Consider the following 14779-nt stretch of genomic DNA (forward strand, 5'->3'; position numbering starts at 1 on the left):
TCTGCGTTATGGGTCTGGGCCAACCGCGTGAAGGTGACTTGCACTTCTCCCTGACAACAGTGCATCCTATGCAGACTCAACACCCAATCATCCACATACTACACCAGCCCTTATGATGTGAAGACTGTGTTTGCCTTGATTTGTCAAAACTAACGTAATACGTGAGCTGTAGATTCTGTCCCTCCCCGAGGTCTACAACCAAAAATGGATCTGTTTTTTTGTATCCCAAGTGTTACAAGAACCTATCATAAACAGACTATTTTAACATTTAAAAAAGACCAGAAATGCAGATTTCCTTTTAAAGAGCATACTGCTTTATTTAATTAACACATCTAAAAATTGAAATATCTCAAATCGCGTTTTGAGCTGTGCACTTATAGTAGCCTACATGGTCTTCAGTATATACCAGTATGGCATCCTTATTAATTACTATACACACAACATTATGGCTTTGCATTGTCAGTCTATTATAGCACTGCTTCAGTTCAGTGTATGTTATCAACTAATGTTGCTGGATGACTTGGCTGCCTCTGTGCCACTCAGCTTTTCTTGTTCCATGGTGATATGGGCTGATTCATGTAGGCTCCGCCCCATTGTCTCCATGGCCCAGCAAGCAGCATAGAAATACATGGACAGAGTCAGGTAGACTGATGATTTCAGAAGCACCTGAGTGGGGACATACACAAACACACAGGACACAAGTGAGAAAGTGGTTTGCACTTTCAATACGCTTTCCTCATCGCTGAAACTCCATTCACTGAGGGAATGTTCTACCTAAGCAACAAATGGTGTGAAGAGAGCTCCAACACGTGCCATCTCACTGCTTGTACCATTACCAATAGCCCTGGTTGCTTTGGGGAAAACCTGATCAAAATAAAAAATCAGAAGTGGTATTTTAAAAGAATATTCTGCTGGGATTGACTGAAATATAGTGATCTGCTGTGCAATTAAGTCTCACCTCAGGTGTATAAGCAACCTGCCAACCCCCTGATATACAGGCTTGGGCAATGAAAATAAATACTGTGAGAACAATCCTGCAAATGTAAATGCAAAATGTTTTATTCAGACCCTTAACCAATTCTTTTATTTGACTAAATTACAGACCCGGTATTTGAATTAGGTTCTTTGTGATAGTTTGCCTTCATTAGCAGCTATGCAATTTGAGCATGTTTATGATCAAGTTGCTGGATCATGGATCATGAACTTAAAGACATTGCGGGTTCAATAGAAGTTAAAAGTTAAAAAAGGTTTCAAATGTTTTCTTACTGACCAGAATCAATAATTAGTGAAGGTCTCTGGAAATGTGTAGACATTATTTCACAGCTACATCAGTGGTGTTTAGTAAATTGCATAATTATTAATCATGACAAGACACGGTCAAAGTATATCAGTGGTAATAATATATATATATATATATATATATATATATATATATATATATATATATATACCTGTGTGTATATATATATATATATATATATATATATATATATATATATATATATATATATATATATATATACCTGTATATATAATTAGGAGGATCAATACATCATGAAAAATTTACTGCCATTGCCTGATTAATATGTAATAATGTAATCCATAAAATGTAACTATAATCTGATGGAGTATTTTAAAATTTAATTTAATCTGATTACAAGCATTTGATGTTTGTAATTTTACAACATAATCCAGATTACATGTATTCAGTTACTGCCCTGTACTGATAGTGATGCACTAACAATGGAAGTGGATTAGGCCAATTTTTTGAGTGTTTAAAAGAATTTTAAGAATTAATTTATTTTATAAAAGTATGCATTAATTCTTAAAAAGTTCAAATTTGTGTATTATTTGAGCTGTAAATTTGTTTAAATTGTCATTTTTACGGTAGTGTTAGGGTTTGGGGTTTACAGCGCTACGCTGTTTTGGCTAAAAAGTTGGAATTGTAAAATTGGAATATGACTTTACACAGAAAATGTTAAATGATTTTATCACACTAAAATCATGTTAACACATATTGTTTTGTCTTGTGGCCAGACCTTTGTAACAGAAAGTATTTTGATGTTTATAGATTGGTCCCATTCACTTCCACTTCACTTCCATGTCACTGTGACCCAGATTTTTGCTGATTTATTTTTTAAGAAAAGAAGGAACAAATCTAAGTAAATTTGAGTGGAAATCAACAATATGCCACAAATGCTGTTGATTGAGCTTAACTTCTATTGAACAGAATATTCCTTTACTTTTTGTGCAGGCATACAACAAAATACAAACACAGGACACTAAAAACTAAGTGCCATACTTTTTCTCCTGCCAATCCGATCAATCATCCACACTGATTGTGACATCAAGACACACATCAGAGAGTTGTCTGATGTTATTTTTTACTGACTCACATTACACACATATAATAAAAAAGTTAGTTCCCCAAAACAAGTTCAGGCAAATATGTACAGAATGTACTGTGTATAATGTTAAAGAGAAACCTAAAACTTTTGATTCCGAAAAAAAAATTGGAACCCAGTAAAAATCTGGGTTCCAGTGAGGCACTTACAATGGAAGTGAATTGGATCCCATCAGTACATTTTAAAATTATAGCCACAAGATGTTAACAATACGTGTGTTAACATGATTTAAGTATGATAAAATCACTTACTAACCTGTTCTGTGTGAAGATATTGCCAATTTTACAGCATCATTACCATGACGATGTAATGTCAACAAACTCTAAAACGACTGTAAAAATAACAATTTAAACAGCTTTACAGCTCAAATAATACAGATGTGTACAGAAGAATAAATGCAAGTGCTTTTATAAAATGATAAGCTTCACGTTTCTGTGTTTAAACTCTCCAAAAATTCTCCACATTCACTTTCATTGTAAGTGCCTCACTGTAACCTTGATATTTAAAGAAAAGGAGGAACAAGTCAAAATACATTTTTGTGGTAATCATCATTATGCCACAAATGCTGTCGATTGAGCTTAATTTATATTGAAGCTGGAACATTCCTTTAATAATCAATGAGCAAAGTAGAGGCTTAAGAAAAGATGCTTGACTACGAGTCTCCTATTCTGTGCCTGTTTTTTGGCTACAAGTTTTCCTTTAGGCAAACAACTCCCATTGGCCGCAGCTATATCAGAGTATTCAGGGCCTTGTCCTCTCTGCCTCTCAGTACATCAAATCTAACACTCTCCGGCAACCGCTACATTAAAAACTCAATTATTCTGAAATTAACAAGGCTTGGCACTTCCTTATAGTTTCTCAAAACAGCTTAACTGCTAGAAATAATTATTGAAACAAGCAAGCACCTTAAATAAAATGCTTCATCCTGTGTGAATGGAGTGCTGCGCCCTTATGAACAAAACATTGTGCATTGAAACAGTAGGTCACAATTTCTAGCTTGTTTGTTCATTGAAGAAACATGAGTAGACTCATGACTGAGGAGCTCCTCCCAGGCCAAATCCCACGAGGCCTCGCAAGAATAAGATCAGGTCGTAAACAGGTGCAAAAGCACTGAGCATGCTATAGTACATAGCATGCACAGAATTAAACACTGACAACAGATGGAAACAGAATAGTGAAACAACACTGACTGCTTTGGTTACATCAATTTAATTAAGTTATGCAGTTAACACGTGCTAGATTTATATCAAACATACCACTTTCCTGCCATACTTGTCTGAGATGTTCCCCAAAGGGACGAGCTGACCATCATTCCAATGAACACTACCTGGCAGGAACCCGAGAAAAACTGATTCATTCGGGATTCAAAAGATTCAGCAAGGACAATACTGAGACTATGTCTAGCATACGAATAAAGAACACCTTAAAGAAACAGTTGAAAAATGAAAATTCTATCATCATTTAGTCACCAGTAAAGCAGAATGTGAGGGACTGACAACTTAAGACACATTCACTTCCACTGAATGAAAAAAAGAAGAAGAAAAAAAGATGGTGACTGAGTTTAACATTCTGCCAAACATCTCCTTTTATGTTAGGTATCATTAAAAGACCAATAAAAAATATTCTCTTCTCAACTACAGTATTACTTTTCAATGAAGCTAATGCTGCCTTCACGTTATTGGAATTATTGTTAATACACTCAGACGTTGGACATGAACGAACCCTCAGGTAGCAATTATGACTGAGAATCTCTGAAATAATTTTGATACCCACGTTTACGAGTTGGGAAGAGACGTAAACTTTCAACAAAAGGGAGGAGAGTACAGTTACTGTAGTGAATGACAGGTTTTATTATTTTTTCTAAATACATTTAATTGTGAGAACTTGCCGTTTCGGTCATGTTCATTTATGTTAATCAGCAACCATTTGATGCATGGTGTACATTTTTACACAGTAAAAATAGCTTATATTTTACAAAATTCCATTATCGTTAGCAAGCTAATTGAGTAATATGTGTTATAGTTTCAAAATAAAAACTCCTCATAAAATATGTATTAATGAACCTGGCATCATCTATGCTTCCTGTTATTTCTGACAAAAAAGCATTAGGTTCATTCTGATGACAGTATAAGTCAAAAGCAACCACAGGTGTTTACTGATGTTAATGTTTGAGCTTTCAGTGTACACATTTTAATATTGACCGATGTGATGAATGACACATTCCAGCTGGGGAGCCTCCATTCACAGAGCAGTTGGGGGAGCTGCAATATTATAGCATCGGCCATCTTAATGTTTTTGTGAATTTTCAGTCTATATTTTCAGTAAATTGAACTAACTGAATTAAATGCAAAAGGTGAGTATATACTGAATGATGAAGAGAGATTGCATTCAATCAAAGCACAAAACAACAAAAAGACATTTGTATGCTTTCCTAAACACTGCCCCAAACCATACAACCAAGAATGTTGGTTTGAATGAAACTTAGCTGACACCTGTGTGTTCTTATAAGCTTTCTAAGGAATTCAATATTGTTGATAATAGCTAGAGCTACAGTAACTCATAACCTGATGGTGCAGTAGTTGTGTCACAAATACTATCTATTTACGTTAGATGCAGATAACAATGTGAGAGACACCAGTGTATTTTTTGTTTTTAATGAAAGTACATGTGCAGTGGAAAAGTGAAAAGCTTTGATCTCAATAAGTATGGTACCTGGCAAATTCATGGGCATACTGTAATATTTATAGTGCTTTTGTTTCATCTTTTGGGTTTTGTCTTTTATTTTGGTTTTTTGTATTTTATATCTTCAGAATCAGCTTTATTGCCAGGTATGCTTACACATACAAGGAATGAGACAAGAGTTCATAAAATATATATATATATATAAAGAATAGTTTTTTTTATAGAAAATACAGTACATATAGAATGCACAATAAGACTAATACACACACACACACACACACACACGTAGTGTTTCCATGTTTTATGGGGACTTTCCATAGACATAATGGTTTTTATACTGTACAAACTTTATATTCTATCCCCTAAACCTAACCCTCACAGAAAACTTTCTGCATTTTTACATTTTCAAAAAACATAATTTATTATGATTTATAAGCTGTTTTCCTCATGGGGACCGACAAAATGTCCCCACAAGGTCAAAAATTTTGGGTTTTACTATCCTTATGGGGACATTTGGTCCCCACAAAGTGATAAATACACGCTCACACACACACACACACACACACACACACACACACACACAGTGCCTTGCAAAAGTATTCAGACCCCTGACAAATTCCCTCATATTACCGAAGTACAAATGGTACAGTGAAATTACATTCTGTTTGACATATTATTATTGAGTTTGTGGTTGTTATTGGTTGATTTGGAGCAACTCTTGTCTTGATTCTTATAAGTTTATGCTTGTTGAATTATTTATGGATTCTCATCCTGCCAAGGTCTGTTAAATTATTATTTTAGGATAATTGGTTTACCAACCTCAAATCTCCTGAAACATTACGCACATTTAAAAAAATCACAAGCTTCTGTCAGCTTGTGGCTTTATACTTATTAATGTATTGTATTGTTCTGTCTGTCTTTTTGAACCTCAAAGCAAAGTCACCCCCCCCCCCAAATAAAAAATTACACTGACTTTATACAGTACACTACAAACTTGTATTATTGCTGCAAGATCAATTACAGTATTTTTGCACATCCAAATGACCGGAAATTGACTGAATTCAATAATTACACTGCCCTACACCTGCTCTACAATGAAAAACAGAAGTGTGCATTGGTCTACAAATTGTGCCTACCTGAGATTGTAGAGCTTCTGATCTTTCAGTCCACCAAATCCACTTGCTCCAAAACAGTGCAAACAAATTTTTTTGCTGAGCTCACTCTTCCTAGACTGCTCCTGAACTGTAAGGATGCTTTTGTCATCTGTCTGGAATTTCACAAAATTAAACACAACACACCGAAACAAAATTTAACCCTTCAGGTTTTAGCCTGTGTTTGGTATGTTTTAAATACACATCCTCCTAACTTGGATTCAGTAGAAATTGATTCAGCACCTACACAACTTTAAAAATGACAAAGCTGCCTCTGAAACTACCACCAGACATTATTACACAAATTGGCAAACGTTATGAGCTATAAATCTGTTCACAACCAAAATCAGTGCAAATCTGAAATTGATGAAATTGTTTAACTTAATGCTTAAGCAACTACGGACTTTTCATTTCATAAACTAAACCTGTGTCCTGTTTCTGACATTTCTAAGCAAAGGTTGTCAGTTAAAATATTACTTCAATATAGTATGTTGATTAAAAGTTCTCAGTAAGAAACCAGCTCAAGTTTTTAACAACCACCACACTTTTGACAAATTCACTCAAAACATTTAAATGTATTATTACCTGATATCTTTCCACCATTTGTAACCCATTTGTGATGGTATTTTTTAACACACTCACTTCTCTTGCTCTGATGGAATGGTACACCACAACAGTGCATTTTTTTTATGGAACAGGTTAGACCGGCATGTGAATCTGATCACATCAAAACAACCTCAGGGATAAACTGAAAAAAGTGGGCTTGTCCTCATGTGGAGAGACGGTCCTCCAGGGTACAACCTACAATCATGTCATCCCTCAACAATCAGCCACTCAGTTTGTAGGTCAAGTCAAGTCAAGTGGTTTTTATTGTCGTTTCAACCATATACAGTTAGTACAGTACACAGCAAAACGAGACAACGTTCCTCCAGGACCATGGTGCTACATAAAAACAACAAAGGACCAACACAGGACCACATGAGACAACACAACGAAATAAAATACCTATATAAAAAAACCTACATCTACCTATATAAAGTGCACGTGCAAACATGTGCAAAAAGTACAGGACAGTACAACAAATTTCTGACAATGAACAGGACAATAGACAGTGCAGTGCCGACCAGTACTCAGTAGTGCAAAAAGATGACAGTTTCTAAAAATGTAAAAATAACATACTATGAGATAATGTTCTATGCACATAGCAGTTATTGAGGTAGCAGACAGTTATAAAGTGACAGTAATTAAAGTGCAACTCAGGACACGTGTGGGTGAGTCAAACCAGTCTCGGAGTATTGAGGAGTCTGATGGCTTGGGGGAAGAAGCTGTTACACAGTCTGGCCGTGAGGGCCCGAATGCTTCGGTACCTCTTGCCAGACGGGAGGAGGGTAAAGAGTTTGTGTGAGGGGTGTGTGGGGTCGTCCACAATGCTGGTTGCTTTGCGAATACAGTGTTTTTTGTAAATGTCTTTGATGGAGGGAAGAGAGACCCCAATGATCTTCTCAGCTGTCCTCACTATCCTCTGCAGGGCTTTGCGGTCCGAAACGGTGCAAGTCCCAAACCAGGCAGTGATGCAGCTGCTCAGGATGCTCTCAATAGTCCCTCTATAGAATGTAGTGAGGATGGGAGTTGGGAGATGTGCTTTCCTCAGCCTTCGAAGAAAGTAGAGACGCTGCTGGGCTTTCTTGGTGATAGAGCTGGTGTTGAGGGACCAGGTGAGGCTTGTAAATAAGTAGGACAAAATGCACAATAGTAACAAGATAACACAGTGGGAAAGTTAAATAAGATTGTTCAAGTCACTGCTTGGAAATTAGTCCCAGATTAAAAATTAAATAAAAAAACTGAATTTGAATAAGTTGTTTATGTGGATTTAAAACTAATTCATTTAATAGTTCTTTTGTCTTGGAAAAAAATGCTGCAATCCTAAGAGGTGTTTTTGATTCATTCAAAGAGATATTATAACCCATTTTAAACAGCAGCCATATCACCCTGCAGCTCTCGCCTGTTTACCCACTGAAGCTAAGTATGGTTGAGCCTGGTCAGTACCTGGATGGGAGAGCTCTTGGGGAAAATTTAGGTTGCTGCTGGAAGAGGTGTTATTTAGGCCAGCAGGGGGTGCTCACCTATATGGTCTTTGTGGGTCCTAATGCCCCAGTATAGTGAAAGGGACACTGTGAAAAGGCACCATCCTTTGGATGAGCCATAAAACTGGGGTCTTGTCTCTCTGTGGTCATTAAAATTCCCAGTACACTTCTCGAAAAGAGCAGGGATGTAACCCTGGTGTCCTGGCCAAATTCCCCCATTGGCCTCCTAATAATCTCCATCCATGAATTGGCTCTATCACTCCACTCTCTCCTCTCCACCAATAGCTGGAGTGTTGTGAACATACTGGTGCACTATGGTTGCCTTCCCACCATGCAGTTGGATGCTGAACACTGGTGGTGGTTGAGGAGAGTCCCCTGTTCCTTGTAAAGTGCTTTGAGTGTAGTGTCAGAAAAGCACTATATAAGTGTAATGTTCATTCAATTTGCATGATTTGAAATTTAGCCATATTTAAACACAAAAAGTACAGTAATTCACTCAAGATCATTTGACCTGTTACTCTGCTGTTCACTGTTGTGGTTTTCACTTTCAGTTTTGCACATGATTGAGGAAACCTAAATTTGCATGACACAGCAGCATACCAACAGTGATGCAGCAGTATTTGTGAAGGGATCTCAGAGACACAACAACAGCCAGTGCTTATATTTCAGCTTTTCTCTTTAAGAAATGTCAAAAGGTATGTTGTGAATAAGTTTAACATCTCTGAATTTATCTATTTTGTGTAATTATTGTGCAAGTACAAACATATGTGCAAATATTAAACTTTGCTCTTTTTTCCTGGGCCTGTTTTGTGTGCCAAACCCAGTAGATTATAGTCTTTCTTAAATAGCATTCTAAAAAGTGTATTCTATTACAATAATTTATTCCTCTAAATGATGAAACACCCACAAAGATGAAGTTCGTGGTGAGAACATGCAACTCAGTGAGGAGCAGCTGCTTCAGATAGAGCAGAACAGACGTGCTGCACTGCAAAGGCTGGCCATCCGAAATGTACCTGTACCCGTTGGTGAAAGCTGGCAAAGACAAATTGGGACTGAATTTACAAAACCTTATTTTACAAAGGTAAGTGATGCTACTTAAAGCATTTTTGTACAATTGGTATAATGAAGAACGAGAAAATAAAGTGAAAAATAAATACAACAAATAAACAATACAAAAAATATTCCTGTTTTGGTTCTTCGTTTCTAGCTTATGTCATTTGTTACAATGGAGAGGAAATGCTTTACTGTCTATCCCAGCCCTGAGCAGGTGTTTAATTGGACAACTTTGTGTGCTATTGAAGATGTAAGTTCCTTATTGAAAAGAGATATGTAAAAGGTCAGTATTCCTATTTTGATAAACACTATAGGTATTTGGTTCATTATAATTGTTTATAGGTAAAAGTGGTAATTCTTGGGCAAGACCCCTATCACCATCCAGGTCAGGCCCATGGATTGGCCTTCAGTGTGCTGAGACCTAAACCTCCTCCTCCAAGGTACTCCAATGTATTGAACTATAACCTAATGAACTAAACAAATTATTCATCAGTCTGTTCTCTAAAACGTCATCATTTGTTGACATGCTTGGATATTCACTGATTTCAGTTTGGAAAGCATATTTATGGAGCTGAAAGAAGACATTGTTGGCTTCCGGCACCCAGGTCATGGAGACCTCACAGAATGGGCCAAGCAAGGTCGGTAATCAACAGATCTGCTTTTATCAATGATCCATGAAGGAGTACTGATGGACTTTGTACTGATATGCCTGACCCTCGAAGGCAAACCAGAGAAAGGGTCTGTGTCGAGGAAGAATCAGACATGGAAGTACGCGTCCTTCAGGTCTACTGCCGCGAACCAATCCTGATGCCAGAATCGCTAAAATGCGTTTCTGCGTGAGCATCTCGTGGGAGTCTGTGCAGAGCCCTGTGCAGAGCCCACAGGATTGGCCTCTGTAAAGCCCCTTCTTTACCTCGGTTGGAGGGACAGGCTCTATCGCGTCCTTTCGTAGAAGGGAGGCGATCTCCTCGTGCAAGGCAGCGGCGTTCTCGCCTCTCACTGCAGTGGAGCGGACGCCGCTGAACCTGGGCGGGTGCCTGGCGAACTTAATCGTATAGCCGTGTCAGACGGTCCTGATCAACCAACGTGACGGGTTGGAAAGCGCAAGCCACACCCCCAAGCTCCACACGAGAGGGACCAAAGGAACTAGCCTCTGGAGACCATCACATCAAGTGCAGATTTTTGCCACAGCTGGTTGCGTGGGGGCGGGAGGCCCGCCTCCGAAGCGCCATGCCTGCCAGAGAGAGAAACAGTGCCCAGTGGTCGTGATAACGATGGCCGGGGACAACAAATGTGAGGCCCAGGAAATGAGAAGACTGTTTTTTTCTTAGAATGTGGGTACCGTGGCCCTTGGGGAATGTGGTGAGGTAAGAAAAGGAAATAAAGAACCTCCACCCGGCCCTCCACCGAGGGAAGGAGTGGTGCTCTTAACAGCTCCTGTGCAGCGGGCCCGGGCAAGCATGGCCGTCAGTTGTGCATTGCGACAGACTGAACCAACCCATTCTCCGATGCTGTAATCGAAAGCTCATCCACTTCGCGAGCCGCGAACTCGCCCTGAGACGAGCCGGCAGTCACATCGCTGGGGCAAACGAGCGTGCTGGGAAATGGGAGATCCGTGGGTGGTTTCCCGGCCTCATACCCGTGGGTATAAGGACCAAGTCGGGGAGCCGCTGGACTGGCTTTCCCTCTTACGAGAGAAAACCGCGACCACAACATTGCCAGAATCTTGCCCTCGCATTGAGAGCATGATCCATCCACAAGCGCTGTCCTTGCGTGGGGAGTGCCCTACACGAGAGGCAGCGATAGTGGCCGTAGGAAGCGGAGATGTAACGATCGCAACCAGGAAACATACACAAACGAAAAAGGCATCTTTTGCGCCACTCTTTTAGAGGAAATTAAACTCTTTTATGTGTTTCTATATATATGTATGTATACATAAGTATAAATAGATATATATATATAAACGAAGTTGTTTTCTGCTGCTGAAGCGCCCAGGGGTATTTGCTCAGCACAACTGTGGTGTGCGAGGGGGAGGACCACTGGAATGTGCCTTGGATCCAACAGCGTAGAGAGATAAATGGAAGCGGCAGAGGAATTCAGCCCTGTGAACTTGCTCGCTCGGCTCCGAAGAAGATATCTGATGTGTGTTGTCACTCATTTTATACCCGTATGTCCGGGGGTGTGGCATGCAAATTCCACATGCCAATTTCCATTGGCCTTTTCTCAAGATCAGAGATATTTGGGCTCCACAGGAGCGACCCCTAGTGTCAACTCATGGACACAACGTCGAGTGAGTGACAGACAGGGAACACTCTTTTGCATTACCCTGATGATGAGACTAGCTGGTCACAAGTTTTTTGTGTGTTTGGATGACTGTCCCCAGCTTGGAATGCATGTGTTGCCTACAGACTTCTTCTCTAAAAACCAGACGTTTTTGTTCATAGAAATGAATGCTGGTACAAGCTGATCTTTGTAGCAGGGAGTTTGTAAAAACGTATTAAATGTTTTATCATGGTCGGTTTCCATTCTTGATTCTTCATTTATGATGGTGAGCATTAAAATTGAGTGTATTGATAGAATTTTCATTTTTAGATAACCTATCCCTTTAAGGTAACAATGACAGTTTAGATAAATGTATTTAGAGAGTCATAGACATAAAATAAAGTAGGTAGGCCTACATACAGTAGATGGTAGAGCATGGCACTAGCAATGGCATTGGTTTGATTCTCAGTGAACAGACGTTGTGATATTGTTTAATGTATATATATAATTGTAGACATTGATAAATATATACCATGAATGTACCAAGTAGCTATGGATAAAAGTATCTGCCAAATGCATAAATGTAATATATTGTGTTAGAGGTGAGTCTATCTTGCTCTGGAATTTTCTTTCTTTTGTCAGGTGTTCTGCTGCTGAATTCTGTGTTGACAGTGAGGGCTCATCAGCCCACCTCACATGAAGGTCAAGGCTGGGAGCTCTTCACAGATGCTGTGGTGCTGTGGCTCAGTCACAACCTCAATGACCTGGTCTTTCTGCTCTGGGGCTCATATGCTCAGAGGAAAGGCAGGGTGATTGACAGGGTAAGTTTCTGGAGTCAGAATTTATGAGTTTGAGAATTTATAAGTTTGAGACAAAAGTCTAAAGAAATGTCTGATTGGCTGTTTTCAGAAACGTCATCATATCCTTGAGGCTTCACATCCATCACCGTACTCGGCACATTTAAGCTTCTTTGGATGTAGGCACTTCTCTAAAACTAACATGTTTCTCAAAGTATCAGGAAAGAAGCCAGTTGATTGGGCAGCTCTCTAAAATAATTATGTTTTTACAAATGTAAAGATTTCTTCAACAAATGGCTTTTTTGATGTCTATTTGTAAAACAGAGCAGTTATGAAAATTAAATACAAATATTCCATTACAGGTCAAAAATAGTAGTTTAATAGTAGTTCTGTATATTGTGGGACTCTTTGTGCAGTTATGAAAAATGGTCACAGAAGCCCTGTTGTGCTCTTACTTGGGCCTAACCTTGAAATCATCTACAATTCAGTTGTTTTACTGCAAATAATTATATGACTTGTACAATAAATGCATAAAATATTGTGTACTGTATTTATTGTAATTTCAACGACATCAATAAAAAATGTTCTATACCGAAAACTAGACCTCCAAAGTCTTAAATTTAAAAACTTTGTCTGAACAGTTCATTGTGTACATCAAAATATTTAATTAAGTTATAATTCTTAGTATCAAGAAGAGTGACTAACCAATTATCATGTAGGCTTATGGTTGGAAGCACAATTTTAAACACCTATAAACAACATACACTTAGATATGAAATATTAATAATATTGCTATAAACTAAGATATTCACAATATATGCAAATGTCATTTGGGGCAGAAAAGAGTACTAGATCATTGTCTATATCTGCCTCCAATTAAAGCCATTTAAATGCACAGTTTTGACAAATCTGAATATTTCCATAACTTCCATCAAAGCAATACACATTTTCATATACTTGATTAAATTGCCACACACAAAAAATACAATTTATATATTTAGACTGTGAAGTCTGCCTTGAGCATTTGGGAATGAGGCCAGTCTCAAACAAAAAAAATGGGACACTACGACAACACATGCAGAGCCTGTTCATAGTGGGATGTCCATAAATCCAGGTGATGCAGCCATAAGAAGCAGTGCTCCACTTCAACTCTTCTTGGACCTTGTCTTTTTCTAACGCTGGACACCAACGTGCATAGACCTCTCTATTTAAATCAAACGAAACAGGACGCGACTTGTCATCCTTTTATTAAAACATGTACTCCATGCACACAAAGGTAAGATCTGCTGAAAGCATATGATAAAACTTGTGCTCTAGTGAATGTGCAGCATGTTTCTTGACACGGGACTGCCGACCTTAACCTATTTAATGCTGTTCAAAGCTTGTGTTAGATACAGAGAGCCTATCCTTAATTTTTGTATTTCAGAATTTATCATTTTAATAATATTATCATTATCTCATGCTTACGTAGTTGTTTTTAAATCAATTGGTCAGCACTAACAAACCCAATGTAATTTCCATAAAGCATTATTTTATATACATATAGCATGGCATGCAAATTACTTTGCAGTTGTCTATTTTTGTGCATACTGTACATTAAATAATGTATTTGACCTCAATCTAAATTTGTGTATGGACTAGCAATATCAAACACTGCAACACAATTACATGCAATGTTTAAACACATCTCTTACCATTACTTACACTATTTTATCTTTGTAGGAGTGTAGTGTTTAGTTCCTTTTTAACTAAAGTCTCCTGTGTTTAGTTACATGATAGCATCTGTTTCAACCATTGTATCCATCTGCACCACCAACTTAAAAATGAAGGGACACTAATTAGGGCTGTGAATATTAACATGGCCGTTTTGTGATATACTGTAGAATTTCTGACCTCTTGAGTTGTGCAATGATTCCACAGATTGTTTTAGACCCTGATATCCTCTAACATTTTAGGATATGTAGATTTTTTTTAATAGTAATTACATGTATTTTTTAGCACATCATACCAAGCTGTAATGAGAAGAATGACAAACTATTGTGTCTGCTAATATGAATGAAGTTCATAGCTTTCTGTGCTGTATTGTGTTAATTCCCGTAATGGTCTAAATGAATTTAGGTGTTCTGAAGCCAGGTGTGATTAAAAGTTAAATGATGAGTAATAGTGTGGACTTTACCTTTACCCAATTGTGGGTTAGTTTGGAATCAGTACTACATTTTCTACTCCTGGGTCATTGGACAAGGCTTCAGAAATATTTGCCTGCTAGTAAGGCATAGCTGAACCTTTTTTTAAAGCAGAAATATTTAAGCAGAAGCGTCATCTTGGGATGAATGGTAATGATGTTG

At 38.0% G+C, this 14779-nt stretch overlaps 1 protein-coding gene across 1 annotated transcript; it reads left to right on the forward strand.

Annotated features, from left to right (window-relative positions):
- The first annotated feature begins 8921 nt into the window (after positions 1 to 8921).
- ungb (uracil DNA glycosylase b) lies at positions 8922 to 12687 on the forward strand. Its single transcript, XM_052124844.1, has 7 exons — positions 8922 to 9017; positions 9234 to 9403; positions 9530 to 9625; positions 9718 to 9815; positions 9925 to 10013; positions 12280 to 12458; positions 12547 to 12687. Exons 1-7 carry the CDS (start codon positions 9008 to 9010, stop codon positions 12685 to 12687), a joined length of 783 nt encoding a protein of 260 aa, XP_051980804.1. The 5' UTR covers positions 8922 to 9007.
- Positions 12688 to 14779: the final 2092 nt, after the last annotated feature.

This window comes from Xyrauchen texanus, chromosome 4 (genome assembly GCF_025860055.1).
Source record: "Xyrauchen texanus isolate HMW12.3.18 chromosome 4, RBS_HiC_50CHRs, whole genome shotgun sequence".
Taxonomy (NCBI): Eukaryota; Metazoa; Chordata; class Actinopteri; order Cypriniformes; family Catostomidae; genus Xyrauchen; species Xyrauchen texanus.